This window comes from Melanostigma gelatinosum (genome assembly GCF_949748355.1).
Source record: "Melanostigma gelatinosum genome assembly, chromosome: 16".
NCBI lineage: Eukaryota > Metazoa > Chordata > Actinopteri > Perciformes > Zoarcidae > Melanostigma > Melanostigma gelatinosum.
In genome coordinates this window covers 16,333,532-16,358,661 of record NC_136649.1, presented here as the reverse complement: position 1 = coordinate 16,358,661, position 25,130 = coordinate 16,333,532, and the positions used below count along the sequence as shown (strand labels likewise).

General features: G+C 41.2%; 2 protein-coding genes across 2 annotated transcripts; one reads left to right on the top strand and one right to left on the bottom strand.

The window, feature by feature from the left end:
• Window positions 1-2,070, top strand: LOC306790534 (homeobox protein SIX6; the record flags this gene model as incomplete). Its single annotated transcript, XM_079286882.1, has 2 exons — window positions 1-572; window positions 1,833-2,070. The coding sequence occupies 2 exons, from the start codon at window positions 1-3 to the stop codon at window positions 1,996-1,998; spliced, it is 738 nt and encodes a 245-aa protein (XP_079143008.1). The 3' UTR covers window positions 1,999-2,070.
• A 16,014-nt stretch (window positions 2,071-18,084) lies between these two features.
• Window positions 18,085-20,514, bottom strand: LOC306790384 (homeobox protein six1b). The gene is made up of 2 exons (XM_079286599.1): window positions 19,652-20,514; window positions 18,085-18,791 (listed from the first exon to the last, which is right to left on the bottom strand). Exons 1-2 carry the CDS (start codon window positions 20,209-20,211, stop codon window positions 18,497-18,499), a joined length of 855 nt encoding a protein of 284 aa, XP_079142725.1. The 5' UTR covers window positions 20,212-20,514; the 3' UTR covers window positions 18,085-18,496.
• Window positions 20,515-25,130: the final 4,616 nt, after the last annotated feature.

The following is a 25,130-nucleotide window of genomic DNA, read 5'->3' as shown; positions in this document are numbered from 1 at the left end:
ATGTTTCAGCTGCCCATCTTGAATTTCAGCCCCCAGCAGTTCGCCGGGGTCTGCGAGACTCTGGAGGAGAGCGGGGACGTCGAGCGCCTCGGCCGCTTCCTCTGGTCGCTGCCCGTTGCGCCGGCGGCCTTGGAGGTCCTCAACAAGAACGAGTCGGTGTTGAGGGCCCGGGCAGTCGTCGCCTTCCACACCGGAAATTTCCGTGAACTCTACCACATCCTGGAGAACCACAAGTTCACCAAAGAGTCCCACACGAAGCTGCAGGCGCTGTGGCTCGAAGCGCACTACCAGGAGGCTGAGAAGCTGCGTGGACGCCCGCTGGGGCCGGTGGACAAATACAGGGTGCGGAAGAAGTTCCCCCTACCTAGAACCATATGGGATGGAGAGCAGAAAACCCATTGCTTCAAGGAGAGAACCCGGCATTTGTTAAGAGAATGGTATTTGCAGGATCCCTACCCAAATCCCAGTAAAAAGAGGGAGCTTGCACAGGCTACAGGACTTACACCCACACAAGTAGGAAACTGGTTCAAAAATCGCAGACAAAGAGACAGAGCAGCGGCTGCGAAGAACAGGTGAGCTGTACATGCGTCTCTGAATGGTTTCTGATCACAATATCTGCAACACAAAACAAAGTATTTGGCCATAGAAAAGAGAAGAAAGAAATACCCTGCACCCTGACTCTATCCTGTGATTTAATGGTCTTTACGTTTAATATAGCTAAACACACTGGAACCCACGCTGGTTGGAGCACATCAATTATTATATTTCTCTCGATATTAGATTCTGAATTGTTCAATAATCGTAAAGTCAGGGGGCTTTTTCTATTGTAATTAATGCTGCTCGCAGTGTCTGACATCACGTTATATTTTAAAGGGATTTAAATGCTGAAAATGTCCAGCCAGCAGTGGTGACAATATAACTATTTCCCATATCATTTTAGATTATTGGGAGAGCAAACCTCTGGATAAATGGTTTTAATTTATTTGTTATGAATAAGATTAAAACAATGCTGCAGAACACTATTTAAGCTAACATGAAGAGTGAGCTAAACATGCACATGTTATTGTATTCTTATTTAATTGTTAGTGCACTATAAGCCAACGAATATATTTAGGATCGCTAATGATAGTCTAATATTTTAAATGTATTTGAATATATCATTTGCTAATTTCCAACAACAATTGTAGTTGAAGGGGCATATTTTAGTGTGGGTCGAGGTCACACTGCTGTATTGGTCATGTTTAATGCAGCCAAAACAGCCCACCATTTTCCAGTTCATAGTGAATGTAATCAATAGCCTACATTAATTAGGGTTAGGGTTCTTCGTGAAATTATACACCATTTGTTATTATCGTATTGGTTTAGCCTATTGTACCTAAATAACCGATCTTGCCTGCACAATAGAAAATATCCCATGCAGGGCTATTTGTTTGTATGTGGAATATTTCGAACTGTTAGCCCCCAAAATGTTTTACGTAATAAAATGTCATATATTGTGTGTTTTATAAACGTGAAGGTGAAAAAATAAGCGAATGGGTTGATGTAGCAGACCATCTGTTTAGTTCCTTTTTGTTTCAGGATTTATTTATTTTTAAACAATCCAAAAGGATAAAATGATGCTGACATAAATACATTTAAAAAATAACCCTCAGTTAAAGAAGATTATTAGGAGGAGTGGGAACTAATCTTATTATATTTGTAATATTTTCCTCATTCATCTTTTTTTTACAAACTGTTTTCAGAATGTATTATTTTGTATTAGTATACTGTAAAGAATAAACTCTGCACAGACGTGTTAATGTATGTTGTCCTGTCTCGTGTCCTCTGCCCAGGCTCCAGCAGCAGGTCCTGTCCGGCGGCTCGGTTCGCTCCCTGGCGGACGACGATGGCACCGTGGACCGCCTGGGGAACTCGTCCAGTCCGGAGGCCAGTCTGTCCAGCAAAGCAGCCCCCTCGGCCATCTCCATCACCTCCAGCGACAGTGAATGTGACATATGACGGGCAGATCGACGGCGTTGATGAATTAAAGGGGGATGCGAGTGAAAGACAATCCAGTAAAACAAGTCCTAGTGCCTGCGTTGAGTAAAACAAACACACACACACACACAAACTGATATTTGACGGGTGCCAAAAACATGAGGGGATCTGTGATCTGCGGCGGACTGCCCGTCCTTTTCCTTTTAGGCCTCCATTTTTTTTTTTGCGTTTGACCCACGTGTGGATAACTGAACTTAATATGGACGAAACCTATTTGACGGACTAATAAACCAACGCCCCGAGATGAAAAGTAGAAAGAAGAAGAAAAAAAATACAAAGAGGGGGACGAAGGCATTCCAGCGCCTAACCTGCTGTTCTCTGTGGGTATTTCATGTTGAAAAAGAACTGTGATATTTTTACTTTACTTTCAAAGTTTTATAAATAATGTTTATTTGCCTATTTAAAAACGATCTGCTCTGTCTCTTCGAATTTCGTATTCATTTGCTTGGTGTTTTTAATACTTACCCTGTACACAGGTGAACCTGTTGAGCATGCGCGCTTTAGTGAAAAATGTGTTTCAGTAAAAGAAAAAAAAGTAAAGATAACTTAATAAAATAATTGTTGATCAAGAGAGTATCGCGTTTAGTTTTATTAATTTGTTCATTGCTGTTTGGGGGAAAAAGACATGAGTCATGAATACAATTGTTAAATATTAACATTTTTACATAAATTCCTCTTCGATGTTTTCATGAAGACAAAACCTTTTTGTGATTATAACACCACGGTGCTATATTCCCTGACACGTTTTAGAACGAGGCCTAATTGGCCAACATGCTTTGCGTCGTGTAATGCAGGGTGACAGCGAGAGGTCACAGAAAGGCCGACTCGCTAACCCGGATGATCTGCGAGAGAGATCGTGGAGATCAAAACACAGCAGATTGTAGAAATGTGCAGGAGGACAAAGATGTAGAAACACGCTTCTTAACTCTCTGCAAGTGTCTATTTCCCCAGGCTTTGATTTAGAAAACCATGCTTGGTGCAAATGCATCATGTCAGATGTATTATGGCTAAATCATTATAATATGTTGTGTATAGCATGAATGCACACATCTGTTTGGACTAAAAGGCTTATTTGTCTTGTTTTGCCATTTTATTTGACTACATGCTTGTTTGCTGATACAGCAGTTTCCCTCCCTCAGTTAGTCTAAATGATCACACTTAAACGAATCATCACAATATTCCAACAATATTTGTACCCTTTCGTGGGGTAAATATACTCTATATTTTCTGTGGAAGGCAATAATATTCAACATTGGGTTTTTTTTGTTGTCGTATATCCGCAGCATCCTTCCAAACTGAAATCTCCAGGTTGAAAACAATGTCTGTCAAATATATCTGCGCATTTCTACTGCACCAAATCAGAACAAATACACTGAAGTCTCAATGTGGTGAGAAACAAAGTGAGTAAAGCAGACGAAACCAGAAGTTAAAGTTGAGCTTCAACTGATGGGACAGACACCTGGTTTCGTCCAATTTGCTATTAATTAGGCTACAGTAACTTCTGAGACAGACAAAAGCCTTTCAGCTTGAACAACACGGAAGCTAAATGTGTATGGAGAGAGAGGGAGAGGAAACAAGTGAAGGGAAATAAATGGAGGGGGGTATTCTTTTTTTTTTCTTTTTCTTTTGCTGCTTCTCTTTCAAACCACGGGGACAAAATGGCTGAATATTTCCGTTTCTATTGAAAATAAGGACGACCGGGGGACTAGATGAAAAAGTCTTTCTCGCAGTCAATAAGGTTGTCAAACTGGTCAGCGGTAATCAGTGCTAATGATTGGTCTCGGGTCCCTGCTCGGACAAAAGGGGCCCTGCTGCTGTTTTGTAAAGGGAAGCGACCGCGGGTCCCTCTCCAAAGAAAAGACTCCTATGAGGGTGTAGTCTGGGGCACGGAAATCACAACTTCTCTTGTGTGTGCGCGCGTGTGTGTGTGAGCGCGCGCGCGTATACGTACCGTTTGAGCGTATGGCTTGGCCTATTAAAAGGATTTAATTACCAGTTGATTGTTTTCTGGCTTGCAGTGGCCTACTCAGGCGCAGCAGTATATGCTTCAGTAAATTAAAAGAGGATTGAATATAGTTCGCTCCAACGTGATCTCGGCTTTGTAGAGAAAACATTTCATCTCATCTATCTGCTGGGCAACTTCACCAAGTGGTCTGTTTCAGCTTCAGAGTATGTTGACAAGTTCAGGGTTCTCAGTCGATCAGTGAGGTTAACTTGCAGATCTCGTTCAGCTCTGGTTGTGATGTGCTGAATGGCAGGCTGTGGCCTTGACGTGTGTTTTGTTTTTGAATCTGTCAGTGCGGTTCAGTGTGCACACACTCTGCGGTAAAGTTGTTCAGGATAAATGACTGCATATGTGCATGACAGCCTGCAGAGAATCTTTTATAAACTACATATTTATTTTTAATAAAACCTCAGACTGTTTAAACTTCATTTGATCACAAAATGTGTACCAGACTAACGTATTATACTAAGACGACCAACAGACCAACAGTAATACTTTCAAAAATAATGATAATAGCCTAATAATGGCAATTGTAATGCATTTTTATTACATTCAAACTGCTTTGGAGCTGCTTCTTTAAATGATAAGAACAATAGCCTAATTTAAAACAAATAAGAGTAAACAAAAAAAGAAACAAGTAGGACTACATTGATTGCTAAAACAAACAAAGTAAATGCACAGAGGCCCTTAAACTGCCACTTCCAATGCGATTGAAGTGTTTATATTCTTTTATAGCAGCACAGAGTCCCGAGACGTCCCACAGGGCAGACTCTCTAACCAGAAGAGATGCATTTAAAAGCTGCAGGGTGGCAAACAGTATAACCTTTCATTAACACTGTCCTACAGAGAGGAAGCAGAAAGAAGGTCACAGATACTGTAGAAACGGTCCAACTGTCTCCTCTTCAAACTGTGAGGATGAAGGCGAGGACACTTTTCACATCGTTGCTTCTTTCAGGCGCAGAAAACCAACCACATATTAAATATATATATACATATCCGCCAAACATGTGACAGCGAAGTCAAGCAACTTTGCAGCGTCCACCCTCTGTGTCATCTCCCAGTTTCCAAAATGCAACCACCACGTGTTGCTGACATTGTGTGTGTTTTTTTTACCGCAGCTCTGCACTTTCTCGCCCCCCTGCTTTGTATCCGTGCTGACACTGTTAGAATGATATATTGCGAATTCCATTCATTTTCAATCACGACGAGATGATCATCAGACATACAATCAAATAAATGTTGAAAGCAGCTGAAGGACTGCCTTACCCGAAGAGCCTGCTACCTCCAACACCTGCTTTTGTCTGTCTAAAAACAGATATGGCACAGTACAACTTCTATATAACAACCGTTTTAAACACTAAACAAGCAGGGAGGACAAACTGAAACACATTTTAATATAATATAATAATATAATGCAGTGCAGTTTGTTTTGATGCTTCAGTTTTAAATGGGATTTGAGTGTTTCTACACTTTGTTTTACTTAAAATATCTGCATACTTCTTCCACCTCTGGATCCTTCACCACAGCCAATAATAATGATAATGATGATAGTAATAACAATAACTATAATAATCATGATAATACAATGATGATAAAACACTGCAGCAGTGTGGCTAACGGTGATACTGTCACGCCGGCACATTTCACCCTCTCAACATGTCTCCTGGAGTTGTTGCGGTCACTCAGCGGGGGAAACTTGTCCCTTTCAGCAGGGCTTTTGTTCTCTGCCCTCGTCCTTTTCAAACTAAAACACTCTCCATCCCATCCGCACTCCAACAACTTCTATTTTGTAACCCCCATTGCTTGTTGTTTACAAGGTTACACCTGAACTCACTGTGTGGTCTTTAAAAAAAAAATCGCCGTCAAAATAGTTTGTTCCGAGGACCAAAGAAATCAACTGCGGGGTTTTTCTTATTTCTGTCAGTTCATTGTGCGAAAAGCAAGGAATTCATATCGAAACATTTATTAAAAACCCGCTATTTTCCGCGCCCTTGGAAATGCAGCTATTTCGAGGTTCTTGTGCACCTTATTGTAACCCGGCCGATGTTTTTCTTCCCATCAGAAATGTTTTCTTCGCAAAGAATAAGAAACTATCTCATTTGTGTGTAGCTGCATCATCTTCTGAAGGCTTCACTGAATTGCTCTCTAAAAAATGAAACCGCAGACCAGAGACGCCCCCTGGTGGCCGTGATGTCTCACATGGATCTGCATGAGGGATCCTCGAAGTTTACCAAGCACTCCTACTGCATTTATCCCGGAACAATCTAATATGAAGTTAGATATCAGATTCTGGACATTATACTTTACCCAAGCACCAAAACAGTTTTACCTGTTGGACTAAAACCAAACCAAACATGCTGAGAACAATTAAGTGAGTTTATGTATTTCCAGCGTAATGTTGTAGTATTCCTCTAAAGAAGTTTAAGCACACACCAAGAAAAACAAATCCACATCCTATTTAATAATGTATTTAGCCTTAACTGTTCAGTAACACTTTCATTCAATGATATCCTCCTTGATGCTGCTCTAACCGCTGTTACAAAGACGCCTATTCTGTCACAGAAATACTCTAAGATCCCTGCATTTTATTTTACTTTAACTTGCGATTCATAATTATTTCTACCTTTTTTTTTAAATCGCCACATTTAAAGATATTTAGCAGAAGCATATACAAAAAACACCCCATGTGTTGTTTGAGTGTGATTGTAAAACGTAAACTCCTTTCAAATTCCTCTGAACAACACTGAGGGAAATGAAGTGTCCTCTCAATGGTAGCTGTCCTGACTGTTTAAAGATGGGCTTTGACACAATGCACGTCCAAGGCTCCAGTTAAAATTTAAATTGAGGAAGCCACGCTCCATAGAAGATAGCTTTATAGGGTCAGTAAATGCTGATTCTCTGCAGGAGACTTTCAGTACCATGGACAGAGACACAGTTGAGCTACTTCATCAATACACTGTTCCATCATATCCGTTCCATATCAGTGTGATAGCATTGATATTGTCTGCGTACTAACATCCCAAGTTGGTGTTTCACTTGTGCAATAAACCGCGTGTACAGTATCGTCTGCTTAATCACGTGTAGTCAGTCTCTCCCGCAGAGCGAAACCGCATTAACCATTCTGTTTGTCTTCACATGTTCGCTTCTCCTCCGTTTCTCTATAGATTGACCAGCTTCTCACAGCAATTTAGACAAAATAACATCCTTTCAAAGACAAAAACCTTTCATAGTATTCTACACTTCATGGCCAAAAGTATGTGGACTGCCACATGTGATTGTTCGACATTAAAGCAGTGTGTGTTTATGCTAATCAGATGCATTTGATATATTATTAAAAAAATGTTATTGTGGCTCCTGTAATCGTGTGTAACAAGACATAAATATAGGTAAACCTTGGTATTGTTAATGCACTAACTCAATTTAAGACATATACATTTTCTTTACAGATACATTGTACTTTTTGGTGATGAGGCATCTTTACTGTGGCTACTAAAAATACTATAATTACTAATAAATTAATAATTGCCCTATGTAAAGAAGTCACTACATAGGTGTATTGATTGAACCACGACTGGAGTTAATAGGCTACTAATATTCTTCAAGGTATACCTCCACGAGACAGACATCGATTGGCCCCGTTGAGTTCTGCTTTAAAATCATGTTCAGGCTCCGATCAATCGACACATCGCTCCAACCTTGGCTCGTCTGCTTCGCTTACAAATCCGCTGTTTGTCAGCAGATACAATGCAGACAATGTGAGGCAATTATGTGAAGTCAGCCAGCGTTCACATCATCGGGCTGCTCTGCACACACAAAGAGGACTAATGTCAGCCTGGACCCTCCGCCTGCGACTGGAGCTGCAAGGAGCCTTTGTTTTTACAGACGCCAGCGACAAAATGTGAGATGAAAAGATGTCCTGTTGTGGGGGGGAACTAATATGTCGACAGAGCAGATCTTAGATGAAGCTGCCTGCTGGATGGTCAGATGACCTGCAGCAAGTCAAGGACTGTGTCGATCTCACCGAGACAGGAGACTCTTATAGAGAAAGATCCTAAAACTTGGACAAACATTTCAATACAGAAATGTAGAAAGTGTTTTTTTGGCTGGTTATGTAACAGGTCTTTGAGCACCTCTAAACGTGCCAGGAATCTAGATCTATTAGGCCAATCATATTTAAGAATGTCCCATCAAATTACCGCTGACTAATTGCCACACAGGGACCCTGAGGATTTCGGGCCCTGAGGCAGTTGGTTTGACCAGATGTTGTGATAACGTTACTATTGACAGGTGTATATTTTATGAGCTGATGGTTTCCATCAAAAATATTTTGTATTTTACATTGAGTAAATTGGTAAATTATAGCCTAAGCATGCCAAGAAAGACAAGTGTTGCTCAGGTCAGAGGGTGAAGTACAGTATTCGACCACTAGATGGAGACGGTGACTAAAGAATGAGACTTTTATAGAAGCCTCGTTATATTTTATCCAGATATGAGTGCACATTCTGTCAGTTTAAAAATATGCTTTTTTTCTGTGGCTAATTCATCAGCATTCATTTCTTCTGACTACTAAACTAAAACACTGACTACACACATTCATTATTTATGTGGGTTTAATTACTATTGCACCTTTCATAAAGTAAACCTTTAAACATTTTTAAAAAACGTTTCAAGTGTTTCTTAAATGTGAGTATATTCACGATCAATTGCATACATTGTTTTATTTTTATGAAAGTAAGTTTTTCTTCAGTAATTTTAAAGAATATGACTGAAATATGACAAGTGCTGTGAGATTAATTTGTATGCGATTTGATATGCTTATCATAATTATTTTTGATTTATTTGATTTATTATTTCATCCGTGGTTTAATTCATTTCATTTCCATTCAGAATGTATTAATTACATGATCCATATGATGTGTTTTACATTAACTTTTAAATTCCATGCTCATCTGTCGCTCACTGAGATAAGCACTGTGACAGATAGTTTTGATGAAGACAAGCTGTCTTTTATAAGTTTAATTCAATAAAGAAAAAAACCCACCTGGTACTGTGTCGTGTCTGTACCTGCAGTATTGACGTTTGGCCACAAGATGGTGGACAAGATCCATAGTGAAGAAGAAACGACTCAGCAGCGCTACAGCAGGTTTTGCACACTTCTGTCATATATTATATTAATGCAAAGCCTCACATTGCCAACATAGCCTTTAATGACTACTTTGATTAAGAAAATAAATAAAACAACTGTCACTCAGAGGACAATGGCTTAAGAGGACGTGTTTTTTATTTTGTTTTTTTTCAGGCCTCCATTTAGGCTTCATTTACTTAGAGAATGGTTAACCTACATTAAGAATAACATGAACTGTACGAAGAGCTCTTTGAATGCATTTTTGACCGTGCATACAAACAAACTACAGGTACACCACATTCAATTTGAAGGTGTAAATGAGCGTACGCTATTGCTGAATGGAAGGTGTGAGCGTACATGTGTAAGAAAGTGTTGAGGCAGGGCAAGGGCACCAGTTGGGATTTTTAAGGGGTCTATATTTAAACTCTCTGGTCTCCAGTTTCTGCAGCTGTCGCCAAGTTTAAGTTCAGCACCTTGAGCCTTTCTCAGTCATGCTCTTGAGTTATAGTTATAAACCTGCCAAACTCTGAGACAGAGAGAGTGAAGCAGAGACCCTCGTCTGTCCTTCATGTGGTGTCTCCTGGAGCTTCAGAAAGTCCAAATAGTCCCAGTGTCACTGAACTACAGTGCCTGCCTAATTATCAGCTCATCCTTATCTTACGGCTCCACCAAAATCACTTCATAATCACACGACTAAAATCGAATAGGAATTTGCAAGCCCCCATGGTTTCTCAAAGTCATACAATTATTTGTAACTCATTGTAACTGACAATGGCATAATACACTGGATACAACCAACACCATTGTGATCATGTCGTGCTCGAATAATATCCACAAACAGATCAGAGTCCAAATATTTAGAGGTGATGACTGTAATATACATTATGCTTTTCATACACCTTCTCAGAACCGCCAGCAAAAATGTCCTCATTGCTGATAAAAACAATCGGGAGTCACTGTAAATAATTACTGTGTGAAACAAGCTCCCAGAGTTATGTTTCTACTACTTTTGTACGTACCATGCAATACCGTTTTTTTATAATGAATAATACTTTATTGACTGTAATCGGCATGTCCCAGTCAGTACTGTAACAGGAGCTCAGCTGTCTGTGCTGCTGTCGTGTCTTAGGACAGACCAGAACCTCTACGGAAACAAGATATTTCAACTTTTAGTGTTTTTATCGGTTTCATAAACTGTTTACATTTTGTGTCTATGTGCTCGTGTTTTATGTTGGTTTGAATCTGTGTGCGTTTGTTGTGTGTTGGGTCGTTTTATGACAAAATGAAACAAAACCAATGTGTCAGAATTGTATCAACTGTGATGTTTTTTGTGCTTTTAAACATTTGAATTTTGTATGAAAAGCAACACAAAATGCATCGACTGTGAGAAACTACGAATTTGAGAATTTCACACAGTTTTGAGAATAATGATTTTCATGTATGCCAAAGCAACTGAAATCGAATCTCTCCTGACTTTAAGAACATGTATATGTGTCTTTCTGTAAATGTTAGTGAGTACTATTCCAGTTAAACATTACTTTACTCAACCATAGCTATTTGGTTTTTTAAAATGATCAAACTATCTCTGTGTGGTTGTTTAAAATCGTCAGTGTGGGTATTACTTTGAAATATAAAATGAATGGAAACAACGTATTCCAGTAAAATCAGTGTGCTGAATGTAAATGTAAATCTTCAGGACGGGTCTAAATACCTGATCATTACTGATCTTTCTCTCCAGGTTTTCCTGCAGGCAGCAGCAGTCGGTTTGAAGTCATGCAGCCGGAGGATGATGAGAAGGCTTCCTCTTTTCTGCTACTTCTTTGATGGGTGAGTGGATTTACACAAATGTTTTTCCAACTGTTCCAAAATGCAGCCTTGATAAAGACATTTCAGCCAGATGACAACTCTTCTGTGAGTAATTACAGCTGCCGCATGATAAACATGTTTCTCACATATGGACAAAGATCCTACTAATTTAGCACTCCGGCCTGTACTTTGTAAGCACTAAAACAATCATTCATCCTGCAGACAGACTAGATGGATGGATACGTAGACAGGCGGAAGGATAGATGGACAGACGGACTCTGTGTCTGCTGAAGTAGCGCCTGCTGTCCAGCGGCAGCTCTGTGCCTAATAACGGAGCTTAGCCGGCATACCAGAGCCGGTGGCACATTGGTGTAGCGGTAACTCAGAGAGAGCCTGGTAATTACCACCGGCCGCTGACACCATGCTGCAAATGCACCAGTCAGCACTTAGAGAACCAGCGGAGCATTTCCCCCTCCCTCATGCTGCCAGGATGCCCTGGTGATCAGCCGTGGCACACAAGGAGGAATGTGCTCTCCCCGAACAGCAGAAAGAGAAGAAAGTATGATCTCCTTCTACTTCATCAATACAAATCTGAATGCGGTCGAGTATTCAGAACGTGGTTTCTCCCGCTGATCTTTCTCTCTTTCTGCCCTTGTCTTGGATTCACTCGATTGGGCCATAAGCACTGAATGAGGAGTCATGAAGGCTTTCTCTCAGGAGAAACAAACTGCAGGGCCGGAATGGGAAGTTTATTTTGCTTGGTGCATGAATATCTGTGGGATGTGGGGCTCTGTGCACAGAGGGCTGCAGGAGCACTCCAGTTTCATCACTGCAGCACCCTCCTCCTCTTTCACTGTCTGAGGAAATAATTTCAGTTCATCCCCCCCCCCCCCCCCCCCCCCCCCACTGCATCCTAATAATCCCTAATCCCTCACTCATCTTCATTTCATGCCTTCTCTTCTCTCCTTGCCCTCTGTGTTTCCCTCCCTGTTCTTCCATCATCTGCAGGCTGAAATAGGCCCAGCAGCAGCTTTTCTCTGGGCCTTTTGTCCCTGCTCGGGGAGACGTTTGGCACACAGAGGATCGTGTTACAACTTTCATTTCCTGAATATTTTTTTCCTTTTTTTTCTGTGTGGAAACCAAGAAGGGTATTTTATCCTCCTGCTCTGCAGCATGAAGATGAAGGGCGAGGGGGGCGAGATGGCAGCTCAGATTCGGGCTGCTGTCACTCCAACGTCGGCAAACAAATGAAGTACAATCTGCACGGAGCTCCAGGGTCCTGGTGGAGCGTAGCTGGGCTGTGGTTTGGGCACAGCGGGGGTGTGGATGGTGTGTGTGTGAAGTAGGGGGGCTTGGTTACTTGAGATATTTGTGAGCCCCAGGATAGGTGAGGTGATGCCCTTTGGGAGCGTGAGGTATATTTCATTATCCCATATCCCATACCACTTCCTCTTGTTGTGTCTGCCACCCCTGCCCCTCCCATAAAAGCCCCTTCAGCCAGAGCAGGGATGTGTCTGTGTTTATACCTGGGGATCTTTCTTGGCTGGATATAGAAGCAGAACAACAACCAGTAAAGTGGTAACAGTCTGCACAATTATCAATTATTAATCCTGTTGTGAAATAATGCCCATTATATGAGACCAAACCTATGGCTCTAGTTATGTCTGGCTCCTTAAATACAGCTGTTTTATGATCAGTAACAAAAAGACGATGCTTGAGATGCTTTTTTGTGAATTTTTCATTTCATATTTTTTAACCTCGGTAAATTAACTTCCCAGGATATGGCTGGCATTACTCTTTATTTGTCCAAAACAAACAATGTCTTACTCCATCTTTCAATAATTTGGGACTTTCCATTGCTGCCTGTGGCTCTCAGCTCATGACTTTAGTCAAACATAGAGGTTTTTTATTTTTTTTAAGATTTAGTGATTTCCTAAAACATCTGGGTACTGTAGTTTTTTATAAAATGTTACTCAAACAGAAGTAAATTGTGCATTTGTTTGGGACGACTTCCCCCCATGGATTAGTCAGTGAGAATGTATGCCATCATGTTTGTTGGATTGACTCAAACTAAACTCAATGATTTTTTTCTTTTGTTTTTTGGACAATGATAAAGCTTTGGATACACAGACAATACTTGTGAATGGAATCAATTAATTGTTGGTTTTAGTCTTTTCATGGGATTTGTTGAGAATAAGTAACATATAGAATATCACCAGACATCTGCTTTAAATTAAAGCAGATGTATCTGTCGTTCTATTTTGTTTGTTCTTTATGATCTAATTTACATTTTTTGCATTTAAATTGAATATGAGACTATAATTTAAAATTCAGCCTCTAAAAGGGACCCAGATTATTAAACAATGGCTCCTCTTCTAAAATGTAAATCAGTAACTTATTACATTTTAGATCAACTTCACGTTTTACACCAATTCTCACAAATAGCTGGTCACTGTAGTTTTTACCAACGTTACTCAATCATAGATAAATCGTGCATCTATTGGGGAATATTTTTAGCTGCGGATTAATACACAACTGATGCTCTGAATGTATAGTTTGAAGCAGGTTAAGAAACTGTAAACAGAGTTCTACTGTGTCCTACGTCAAATTAAACTATTGTTTGTGACTGTTTTTTTTTTAAAGATGTACATCTTCAGTAGGAACCAATCGGCTGAGAGCCACAAACATCCAACGCATTGCTGGTTTTGGTCTTTTCATTGTCTTGTTTTTTGACGATAAGAAATGTATCGAATAAACACCAGTCTTAACCTATAAAGATTGCAAAAAGTGATGATACAATTACTCCTTTTTCTAAAATGTAAATTTTCTTTGAGGAACATGGATTAGATATCTGCACCTGTACTTTTATTTCCACTTAAGCACACTGCTCCTGCCCCCTACTTTAAGTTGTCTTGCTCTCGGTTCAATCTTTTCTTCGTCTCTCCTTCATCACACATTTATGTATCCCATCACAGAGAAATATTTACAGTTGAATTATTATATTGTAGCGTTGGATAGAATACAGATCTGTTTTAATTTGGCTTTGAAGGGCTGTAACTCACTAAGAAAATCTGTTTAGTCCTCACAAATGTATCCCAAAAAGCATCCCAGACTGAAGTCACTTTCCTGATCAAACATATGAGACTAATGCCACGATCAGCTTTCTCTCCAGGCTCCAAAAATATACATATCTGATTTTTAGCAACCAGAGCTGGGTTTTGTCTCTGGAGGAGAACAAGATGGTTTGTTATATGAGCCTTTGCCTTCTGGCCACATTTTCTTCTTCTTTTTTTTTTACACTAGTCCTCTATCGTAGACATTCCACGTCTTATCTTGTCCTTTTGTCTTTTCCTCTTGTAACATATTACAAAATATCCCTCCTTCATCGGGTAATGTATATGATGCTGTCCTTCATTTGACACACAACATGCTATTTAACACCCTAATAGGTAGGGATCGTCTGCAGAGTCTCCTTCTCCTCGTGTCTGAACTCTGGGTCATACATCACTCATCCGACTGGAAGAAAGAGATAAATATTTCTCTCAGCTCTGTCACATAGGAGCTTCCTGTTAGGACGAAAAGGCTTCCTACTCTCTGGCTCGCGGCTCCCACATCAGTAAAATTAACATTTCTCAGACGCAGTAGCATAATCCCTCTGATCTCTTTAGACTTATGCCATAGAAATAAAGCAGACGCCTGCCCCCACCATCTAGAATGTTCTTCACTTTAATCAGTTTTATTTCTACTGATACCCACAAACTCCAAGTCCCCCCCCCCCCCCCACACACACACACTGCATCTGCCTCTGGGTACGTCCAGGCAGGAACATTGTCAGATCCATGCATCATTGGTAAGAAAATCTCTCTACCCCACACACACACACACACACACACACACACACACACACACACACACACACACCCTCCTGCCCCTCTGAGGCAGACCTGAAAAGATCCTTTTGTCCCTCATCACCCGCCTGCTCCGCTCTCTCCCCCGTCTCCCCTGTCTCCCCCCTCTCTGACACACACCCCTCATACAGCCTGTGGTTATGGATACCTGTCTCACACCCGGCTCCTGTGTGGGGTAAAGCTATAACTGCAAGCACCAGACCATGGAAAGGCAACCAAAAGTTCCTCATCTTTGGGTTTTCGTCCTTATAGGAGATGCCCACTGACTCTGATGCCAGAGAAAATATTAAGCCAGCTGAGGCCGACGGCGCAGGCTCACGCCGACTACTCTCCATGTTTATTTGCACACGTCGGGGCCCTTCCTGCTGTTGATTTAGAGACACTGCCACTTACGCCTATGAGAAATGAAATGCCCTTTTGATGACTCAGACTCTGTTTGCCATCAGCAGCTGTTGTTGCTGGCACCGGCCTGCTACAGGCTGACGTTACCTCCAGCTTTTGTCATCTCGTCCATAGGCTGCAGCACGCTTGTTGCGTGGCTGATGAGAGGAAGACACAGTGGCTGATACAGCAGATAGATTCATGGCTGCAGTCGTTGTCCCTCCGGATTCGAGAAGCGAGGGATTTCGAGCGTGATTAAAAGCACTGTCAGAGTTTCCGTATCGGATTGATTTTAGTCTCTTGCACATCCTGAAGGTGACTCTGATAGCCTCCCTCTGTCATGTGGCACAGAGCCTTTTTAATCCTTGCTGTGTCTGTACCCTGCCGGACATGTTGTCCTTAGATTAACAGGTATGAGGAGTCTCTTTGCTGGCTTTGTGATCACCTGTTTGTTAATTTGTGAATATTTAGCCACACTGAGTGCCAAGGACACGTGCTGTTGTCAGAACTATATATGATCTGCAGGACCTCTGCTCTCTGCTGACCTCTGCTGAATGTGGCATAGAGGCAATATTGTTCAATTTAGGGCTGTTATAAACGTTTTTATCCGAAGGTACTGCTACATACAAGTTAAACCATTTGTTTATACAACAAATTAAATTGTCCTGGACAAACTTGTGAAATTATCCCTTCGTGCTTTCAATTTGATAGTTCAAAAATACAGCTGGTCATATAATCTACATTGTGACTTCTCCATTAAGATAAATAAAATATAGATTATCATCTACAGCTACATGTTTTGTTTTGCTTTTTCGTCAGGAATAATTTTGTAAAAACACATCACATGTTTGTTGGCATTTTGAAGTTAAACTCGTACTTTCAGCTTGAAGGTAAAATGCTGAATGAAATCTCACCGTAGTATCATGTACAGTAACATGAAATCAAACCACACCCACAAAATACGGATAAAGCATATCGAAGGAGTTTGTGAGTGTTAAACTTACCTAACTGCGTTTTTTCTTAACTTTAACTTTTTTGCCAGAAATATTTAATATTACAGAACAATACTTTTAAACTAATAAAGATTCAAGAATATACTCGAGTATTTCCATTTAATGCTACTTTCACTTCTACTCTACCACATTTCGGGGGAAAATATACTTTTTATTAAATTTAACTGAACCTTTGTATTCATGAAAATACAATGCATTGTTATAGATTAACCAACCAAACAGCATATAAAATAACGACATTTTTTTGCATTTGCATCTGTAATAATTATCTCAATAATAGCATTCTAATAACAAAAAACATATTTCTTCTGCTAATGACTCTGTATTTTTAGTTAACATTTTGAATGCAGGACTTTTACACGATATTAACTATTATAAAATGTGACTAATTGTACTCGAGTAAATTATCTGAATGCTTCTTCCACCACTAACTCTCTAATATATTAGATTAGAATTGTAAAAAGAAGAAACACTGACCAAAAAGCCTGATGATGGAAGGTCTGCTGAGGACATTCAGACAGTCACATCACTCAAACACAACCATATGGATCTCCTGTAGGTGATAGATGGGAGCACTGCCTGGTGTTTTTAGTAGACCTGGGGGGTTCAGAGAGAGAGAGAGAGAGAGAGAGAGAGAGAGAGAGAGAGAGAGAGAGGGGCCTCTGAGATGCAGAATACCTCAAGGTCCCTCACTGAAGCCGGGCGTTGCAGCCCTGCAGCCCTGCAATCTTTGCAATCAGGCGGTAATGCTAGCAGCGACTGTTTCAGATTATGCTCAGGAAATCCTCTGTGCTCTCTGCTCAAAACAATTTACCCTGACATGAGCCCAAAGAAGAGTGTAGGGGGTGGGGGACAAGAGAGCTGTCCTCACCAGATTCCTGCTCTCAGACCACCATATTCTCATATTCTGTCCTGCAAATAACCACTTTATTTATTAGTATTATTGTCACATTGTTGTTGTTTACGATGGAAATTATTATGATGACCTCTATAAGAGTGGAGTGTCTGCTAACAACCCTGCTAAAACTAATATTTTAGCAATATGTCTGTATCTCTTATTAGCCCCTACAATTTGTTTTGTTTTGTTTATAGGACATATTGATTTCATAAGGCAGTGGACTTTAAACTTTTTCATGTGTGATGTTCGCCATGTTTGTGTCAGAATATCCATAAAGGTTGAGTAGTGGCTCTTTCCCATGGCCCGGAACCGACAGAACAAACTCTCGGAGAGAGCAAAGAAAACACGGCAACAAAAAGCCAATGATCCGCAGCACTTGGGCTAAAAATGACGAGAAAAAAAAAACACTTTCTCCTCGAGCCAAATACTGTAGTATTAGAGCCACGAAGCAGACACGATAATCAAAGGAACCAAAGCTGGTTACAACAGCGTCCTGGCAGACAGCTGCACATGTTGACTCACATTTGTGTAATTAAATTTCCCTTTATGACTCTGTGTTTGAATTCTATGTTTTGAATTATCATTATTGGTGTAAAAAAAAAACAAAGAACCCACAGAGCATGTTTGGTGTTTAACACGAAATTACTCATGATGTTTGATCGAGATTCATATCCCACCATTGTAGATTTGATCGGCTGCTTTGCATGCAATTTTTTTTAAATCATTAAATAAATCAACAAAATAATAAGGATATTAATGAGTAAAGTAATTCCGTTCTTTCCTCCAATTAACGATTAATTAATGGTAAATAATTGTCAATGATTAAAGACCCGATTAATTTGGTTTGTCTGAGGGACAGAATCTAGGACACATTATTGTCTCATTTGTTTCTCTAAATACACAAATAACACAGAGACAAATGTATTACTTTTGTTTTATTGGAAACTATTACCATGACTCTAATGAAAACGTTACCTCTTAGTTTCCATCGCAGGAGGTTGCTATAATTCTTTTATCTCAACAAAATATCATAAATTAAGCATTTGGGCAGTCCAGTTAAGTGTCTCGTTGAGTTAAGAGTTCCAGGCAGGTCCTGTTTGTGTGTTTTCATGTGCAGGAGATGAGAAAATCTCCTGTCAGTGGGGATATACAGGTTAAGCGCATAAAGGAATTTTGTTCAAACCAAATTTAACGACAGACAAGTCAGTCTATATTATAAGGTGGGCTATAGTGTTATTTCATTAATGTTCTCAATCTGATACACTTATCAGTCTTCTTTTGGGGGGTTTTGTTGTTGTAAAATAGAACAATCTGGCAGCCTCTTTAAGAGCCCAAATCCACAAGACTGGAGGTTAGAGGTCCCAACAAGGAGTCCTGCAGTTGGTGCGGGTGTCCGTGCATGCTGTGGACCGGCTGAGGGGGCCCCAGGCCGGACATGGGGTAAGCGGAGGCCCCGGGGTGGTTCATGTTGCCCTGAAGCAAAAGCGCTGAGTTCTGGTCGGGGCTCTGTGGTGGAGAAAACTCGTCCTCCGAGCTGGACATGAGAGACTTTCCTCCGTCCAGCGGGGACAGCTGGTTCTGTTTGTTGCCGCCTGCGTTGCTGTTTTCACTGTTCTCTCTGGAAACGACAACAAGGAGGAATGAGAGAAAATATACGGACATTTTGGAAGATTAAATCCTCATGTTGACATTATATTTTGGAGTAAAAAGGGCAGCATAAAAGGCAGCTGTAATTATTATTCGTAGTAACTCCAAAAAAATATAGACTGGTGAGTATAGGCCTAGGCATTGGAGAACAATCAGAGAGGTTTAGTTATTTGCCTTCCCTGTCATTTTGTATAAAATACTTTATTTCTCCTCATGTTGGTTGATATTTCCCGATAACTTAAAAAATGAAAGGTAAACCACGTGTTAATGTTACTCCACTGTTACCCAGTTTAACCTTTAACACGTACCTCAAAGGTAGAAAGCTGTTGTCCACAAATGTGCCCATATTGCGTTTTGTATTTCCCACCATTATTAAACACGAGATTATTTTATTTCTGACGCGGATGTTTTCTTTTTTAAGATGACATGTTTATTCAGACTCAAGTCAACGGGACGGATTCAGTTGAAGAAGGTCCACCATTTGTCAACAACACGCTTCTGTTTACCATCACTGTTATCATTTGGGGACTAGACATCCAACATTTTTAAATAAAAAAATAAATAGTTAAACTTCTTAAAATAAAAGGATTTCTATCAGAAATACAATTATATTTATTTGCATACGTTTCCACTTCCTTCATAGCATAGCATAGCTTCCTTTATAGTATAGCAGACTGTTATTCCTGCACTTTCTGTTGGCTGCTTGTAGCCACATTTTGGCAATATTTCATTCTAACTCGAACCTTAATTTTGCTCTTGAAACATGCAAAAAGGTGTTTACGTTTTTGTCTACAAATAACAGGCAGCACTGCGGCTGTGTCAGTTACGTACCTCTCTTTCGCCTCTGCGGCTCTGTCTCGCTGCCGTCTGTTTTTGAACCAGTTGCTGACCTGCGTGGTGGTCAGCCCTGTGGCCTCGGCCAGCTCTCTCTTTTCCCGCGGGGACGGATAGGGGTTGTGCGTGTACCACTCTCTCAGGACGCCCCTGGATTTCTCCTTAAAGCAGTAGCTGGTCTCCTCGCCGTCCCATATTGTGCGGGGCAACGGGAATTTCCTCCGCACCCGGTACTTCCCTACAGCTCCGAGCGGCCGGCCGCGCAGCTTCTCCGCCTCCACGTAGTGCGCCTTCAGCCAGAGCTGCTGCAGCTTCGGGTGGTTGTGCGGAGAAAACTGGTGGCTTTCCAGAATCTTGTAAAGCTCTCTGAAGTTCCCCCGATGAAAGGCCACCACTGCCTTGGCTTTGAGGACACTTTCGTTCTTGTGGAGGTGATCACACGCGGGTAGAGACCACAGGAAGCGGCCGAGCCTCTCCAGGTTCCCTCCCTGCTGCAACACCTCGCAAACGCACGCCACTTGCTCCTGCGTAAACCCGAATGACGGTAATATAGACATGATGTCCAATCTCCCTCCTCCGTCCAAAAACGCCGTTATCCAAAACGATAGCTCTCGTTTGTTTTCTGTGTTTATAGTTTCTCGTCGCTACGCAATCCAGCGCAATCCGGACGCGCAGCACAGGCCTATAGGCTATCCTCTCCACTCCAGCCCCTGATGCGCGCAGCAGATTGGGATGTTGATTGTTGGGACAATTTGTTCCTGTTGGAGATATGTCAGGCTTAAAGGGAGCCTGTGCGTTACGGTGATTGGCTCTCCTTCTGCCCTGCACCGTGTACAGCAGAGCAGGACTGAGTTTGCAGCTCCGTTTCCTCCCCAGAGGCAGTGCGTCAGGGGCTGAAATAGGAGCGCTCTCCCACCTCCCGCCCCCACAGTCCCTCTCCCGCCGCAGCAGAGGGAGCAGAGACGCACCTAAACACTAATCAATTATTACAGACCTCTTAGAAAGTCATATTAACATATTCTGAATATACATCTTCTGTAATGGTGGTGACTATATAGGCTACCGGTTTTCCCACGTGGGTCAAACCACACACTGCATCACGATACGTTATCGGTAATCACAGTCAGTGGAGGGTAAACCGACAAAAGATACAAAGCTTTTTATCTGTGAGGGGAAGTTTGTCTACATTTAAGGGCTGAAACACGCACTTAAACCCGCTCACAACCCCATGGCAGTATAGCCTACAGATCATTTTCATAAAAAACAACAACCCACAGTTAAAGATCTTAATTGATTTTTGGTTCGTTTTGTGTTTTTTACCCAACTGGAGGTTTATTTACCATCACAGCTGATCATGGTTGACGCCCACTACCTTAATTACATGCAGATTTAACATTTAGTTGTATCCCCGTGCACCTTTCATTACCGAAGCCGTTTATTTTACGAGGTGATATAATTGAATAAGTTCATATGATTGTTGGGTGCATGCGTGCCATATACGCTCGTTTTTCATATGAGAAACATACCTGACAAACGTGTTATTGGACGAAGACCACCAGGAAGTCAGCCGCACGAGTGTGTGTGAGAAAGAGAGGCTGAGATGAAATGCCCGGTTAGAGCTTGAGAGACATCTTCAAAATTGGAAATATCAGACAAACACACATCCAGCAGCATTCACACTTCCCACTCAAATTGGCAAAAATAAGGACTTTCAGAATTTAGACCTATATGTCGAGCAGCAATGTTGTTGGTTAATGAGATTCAGTTTTGTTTTTATAAAGACAATTTCCTCGCTTTGTGTTTATGGATTTACAAATCAATATTAAATACCGTCGAGACAGATATAACAGAGCCCTCGCGCTTTATATTTGTTGTTTTATGCTTATTTCATCACGTGTTTCTGAAGAGGCTGCAGCCTGCAGCCTACATTTATATTTCAAGGATTAGACGGGCACCGCTCTGGCTCCAGTGTTTTCTGTGGGGTGAAACACTAAACCAATCCATTAGTAAATTAGTTCTCTGCCACACTGGATCTTGGTGGCGCAGTTGTTGGTTTGAGCCATATAGATCACATTTCTTTATCTGCACCAGCGTCTGAAACTAAGCACCCTTTCATTGGGCCTATAAGGAACAAGGTTTGACCTATAATATTGAACTTAAACAAATTCACACAAAACGATTAACCCTTTCTTAACGGATTTATTTCTATACGTTTGTTTTTCTGGCGACTATCACCTGAAAAAACAGACATCCACGAGCTGTGGAATATCTTATATATCCAATGTAACAAACATGATTTCATGGACTAATACGTTTACACAGAAAAAAAAGCATTTAGGCTACTGAAAAAATATAATTTGATTTAGGCAGAATGACTATAATTTGGTGAGGTTGGATATGCTTATTTTGTGTTGGCCTATAGTGTAAAATAGAAAAAGGTAAAACTTCATCATATGTCCACATTTTTAGCATGATTTATTTTGACTATTTATCAGATAGAAGACTGCAGGAGCTAAACAGCTAATTTCCTCCTAAATGGATGACGTATCTCACCGTGCTGAAATGAAAGTTTGTCTTAAATGTCTGGTCATTGGCTGCGTCATGAAGTCACTGTTATTTAACAATACCTGCGAGGGGTATTTGTTTGCAATGTTTGTAGCAGTGTCCTCAGCCTGCAGACCACTTATAGACACTGATTATGGTAATGAATAAAAACGTAAATTCTCTTACACATGAATCATTTATATAACAGCCTAATTTTCATGTTTTAGACAACAAGCCCCTTCATGCCATACTGCTTAAACATGGTTATGTTTGTATATCTTCTAATGTAAATAAACGGTGTCTTTAGTGGACACAGGCTCTCAGGCCACTTGAGCTCGGGTCCATAGCAGCACTCTGCTGTGTGTAAAACCTCAGTGCTTCAGTAAATGAGCTGTCTGATGAGCGGCTCTCGGGTTTCTCTAATATCTCTACCACATTGCGCCGCGCCTCCTCCTTTAACCCGAGCAGCCCGGGGGGCGAGATTATTTCAAGATGTGGACTCTCCGCCTCTAACACGGCCAGTGCTGGGCTCCTCATTCCCCGAGAAGTAATGCAATACTTAGGGAGGCTATCACTCGTTACTCCTCACAAAATGGGACTTGCAGAAGGCAGGGATTCCTTACTCTCGTTATTTTCTCTCCGTTGAACTCCTCAGTTACCTCCAACAACCCCACTAACTCAGCCTGCCTCTCTCTCTCTCTCTCTCTCTCTCTCTCTCTCTCTCTCTCTCTCTCTCTCTCTCTCTCTCTCTCTCTCTCTCTCTCTCTCTCTCTCTCTCTCTCTCTCTCTCCTGGGGCTCAGGGCTGCTAAATATCATGGATGTTCCAAGTTTTAGTCATTCATGCCTTTCCGGAAAACTCAAATGAGTCACAATGTTTTCACCGAGAGAAAATAAACGTGTTGCCATTTCCCATTAAAATGTTTAAATGTGAGGTCGGCCGAGGAGAAATGTGGGCCCTTTGCTTGTTGAACTATTCCACCTCATGATAGAAATTTGGAGGGGGAAAATGACTGATTAATTATTGATATAAATTCGTTAGCATTACAGGAAAAAAACGAACGGTGTAACGGTGACTGTGGGAGAAAACGGGTCTCAACTCAAAGCACCAGAAAACACTTCATAAAAATGTCATCATCAAAAAGTTCGTGTTTCCTCTTGGAGAGTTTATTTTCGTGAAAATCTGAAGGAAAAGTGACCCGACCACTGGCTCACTGAACAGATGTTTTTCACTCTATCTAAATCCAAAGTGCTATTTCAGCTGTATCGACTTGAACAAAGCAGATACTGTTTAAATGAAGTGAAAAGTGTCTGATTTGGTCCCCAGGGTTTTTTTGGGGGATTTTGGTGACATTCAAGGGTGTCCTCTTACTGCACTGACAAAAAACACACAATTAGAATTTATTTATTTGTTCAAAACATCAGCAAACCCCCAAAATAAAGCGTCTTGATTATAAGTCGAGTTTATTTTCCAAAAACATTCTCACACATGAAAATGCATTTATTTATTTTATAGTCTTATCACAAAATACATAACTGGCTAAATACTATAAATGAATTAACCTAATCAATGGTCGGACATATCATTGGCTTACAGTGTCTGCTTATAAGATGTCCTAAATGTGTCTTTAATTAAGAGTTAAAGCGGTTTATTCTGTGAGGTGTAACGCAGTGAGAGAAAAAAAAACTTCCCTCAAAACAAAACACAACTGTTGACATGAGTGAGTTAAATGAAATTGGAGCTGCAATTATCAGCTTAACAGAGTTTCCTGTCATGTTGGAAAATTAGACCTGGTACAAGTGCACTGGGGTTAGCCCCCCATCAAAATCATTACGCATTTCCTCAGAGGACCACCTCCACAAATATGCAATTACGGCCTCGGCTTTTACAGTGCTCTGCTCGGTAAACACGACTTTTTGTTTTTGTATTTCTGTCGCTGCAGGGCTGGAGTACGTTATCAAACCTGGCCCGGCAGACAAACAGGTAAACAAACAAAAGGAAGGATATGTGTTGTGCTACCTTGTGTGCCTGCTGGCAGGGAGGGGGCGCCATGACAGTGCTATCATTCAAGACACGATGTGACTCCTCAGAGGATGAGGAGGAAGGACACCGTTTTAGAAGGCAGAGCAGCAGGTGAGTGTGCATCTCCACTGATCATGTCAGGCCTCATCTGCTGCTGCTCCTGTTACAAAGCGCAGTTTTTCTCTTTGGGAAATACTGTGGGGTGGACCTGATGCTGCCTCCCAGCTGCTGCCTGTGTGAGCATGTGTGAGTGTGTCACATTGACACATGCACACTTGCAAACTGTCCTTCTGACTTGTGCTTTCTGTCCTTGTAGACCAGAACAAACCAGTGAATCACACTGGTTTGCGTCTTCTCTTTCCTTTACTAGATGATGAAGTGCAAATACCTTCTACCCTGCCAAGCAACAACTCAATTATTTTAAAGTGGAGGTCAGAGAAAAAGCTACAAGAGTTGAGGACTTTTATTCCGTCTAGTTCATAAACACCACCTACTTTCTGCAACCTCGGAGGAGCGGAGAGTAGATTTTGTTTCTGCCAGGAGGGAGAAGTCCTCTCGCTTGCCTTGGCCAGTAGTGGTGGGTCTGTGCTGGTACCCGCTGACCCCTGCCCTCTCATTAGTGGGACGTGGAGCAGTGGAGTACCGTGCTCCCCAGGTCATGTTACATATGGCTTGCAGTCTGCTGCGCCGCATTAAATGTCAGCTTTGAAACCATCTGAAAGATCAGAGGTCAGTGTTTTTAATAAGGCCAGAGTTCTGGGAGAGTTCCCTCTTTTTTACTGCTCACCCACGTATGTTTTACATTGCATATTTGAAATTGTGGACAAAATGATCCACTCGATATGGGGGTGTCCTGATTTTTCACACATAAAGGGAGCAGAAAAAAAACAACAGCAACTAGCTGTATTCAG

Bases quoted from the DNA above. Each gene is read 5' to 3' on its own strand.
- LOC306790384 (XM_079286599.1), bottom strand. From the start codon at position 20,211: ATGTCTATATTACCGTCATTCGGGTTTACGCAGGAGCAAGTGGCGTGC. The intron at 18,792-19,651 runs GTACGTAACTGA...TGTCGTTTCCAG, and splicing joins GCCGCAGAGGCGAAAGAGAG to AGAGAACAGTGAAAACAGCA.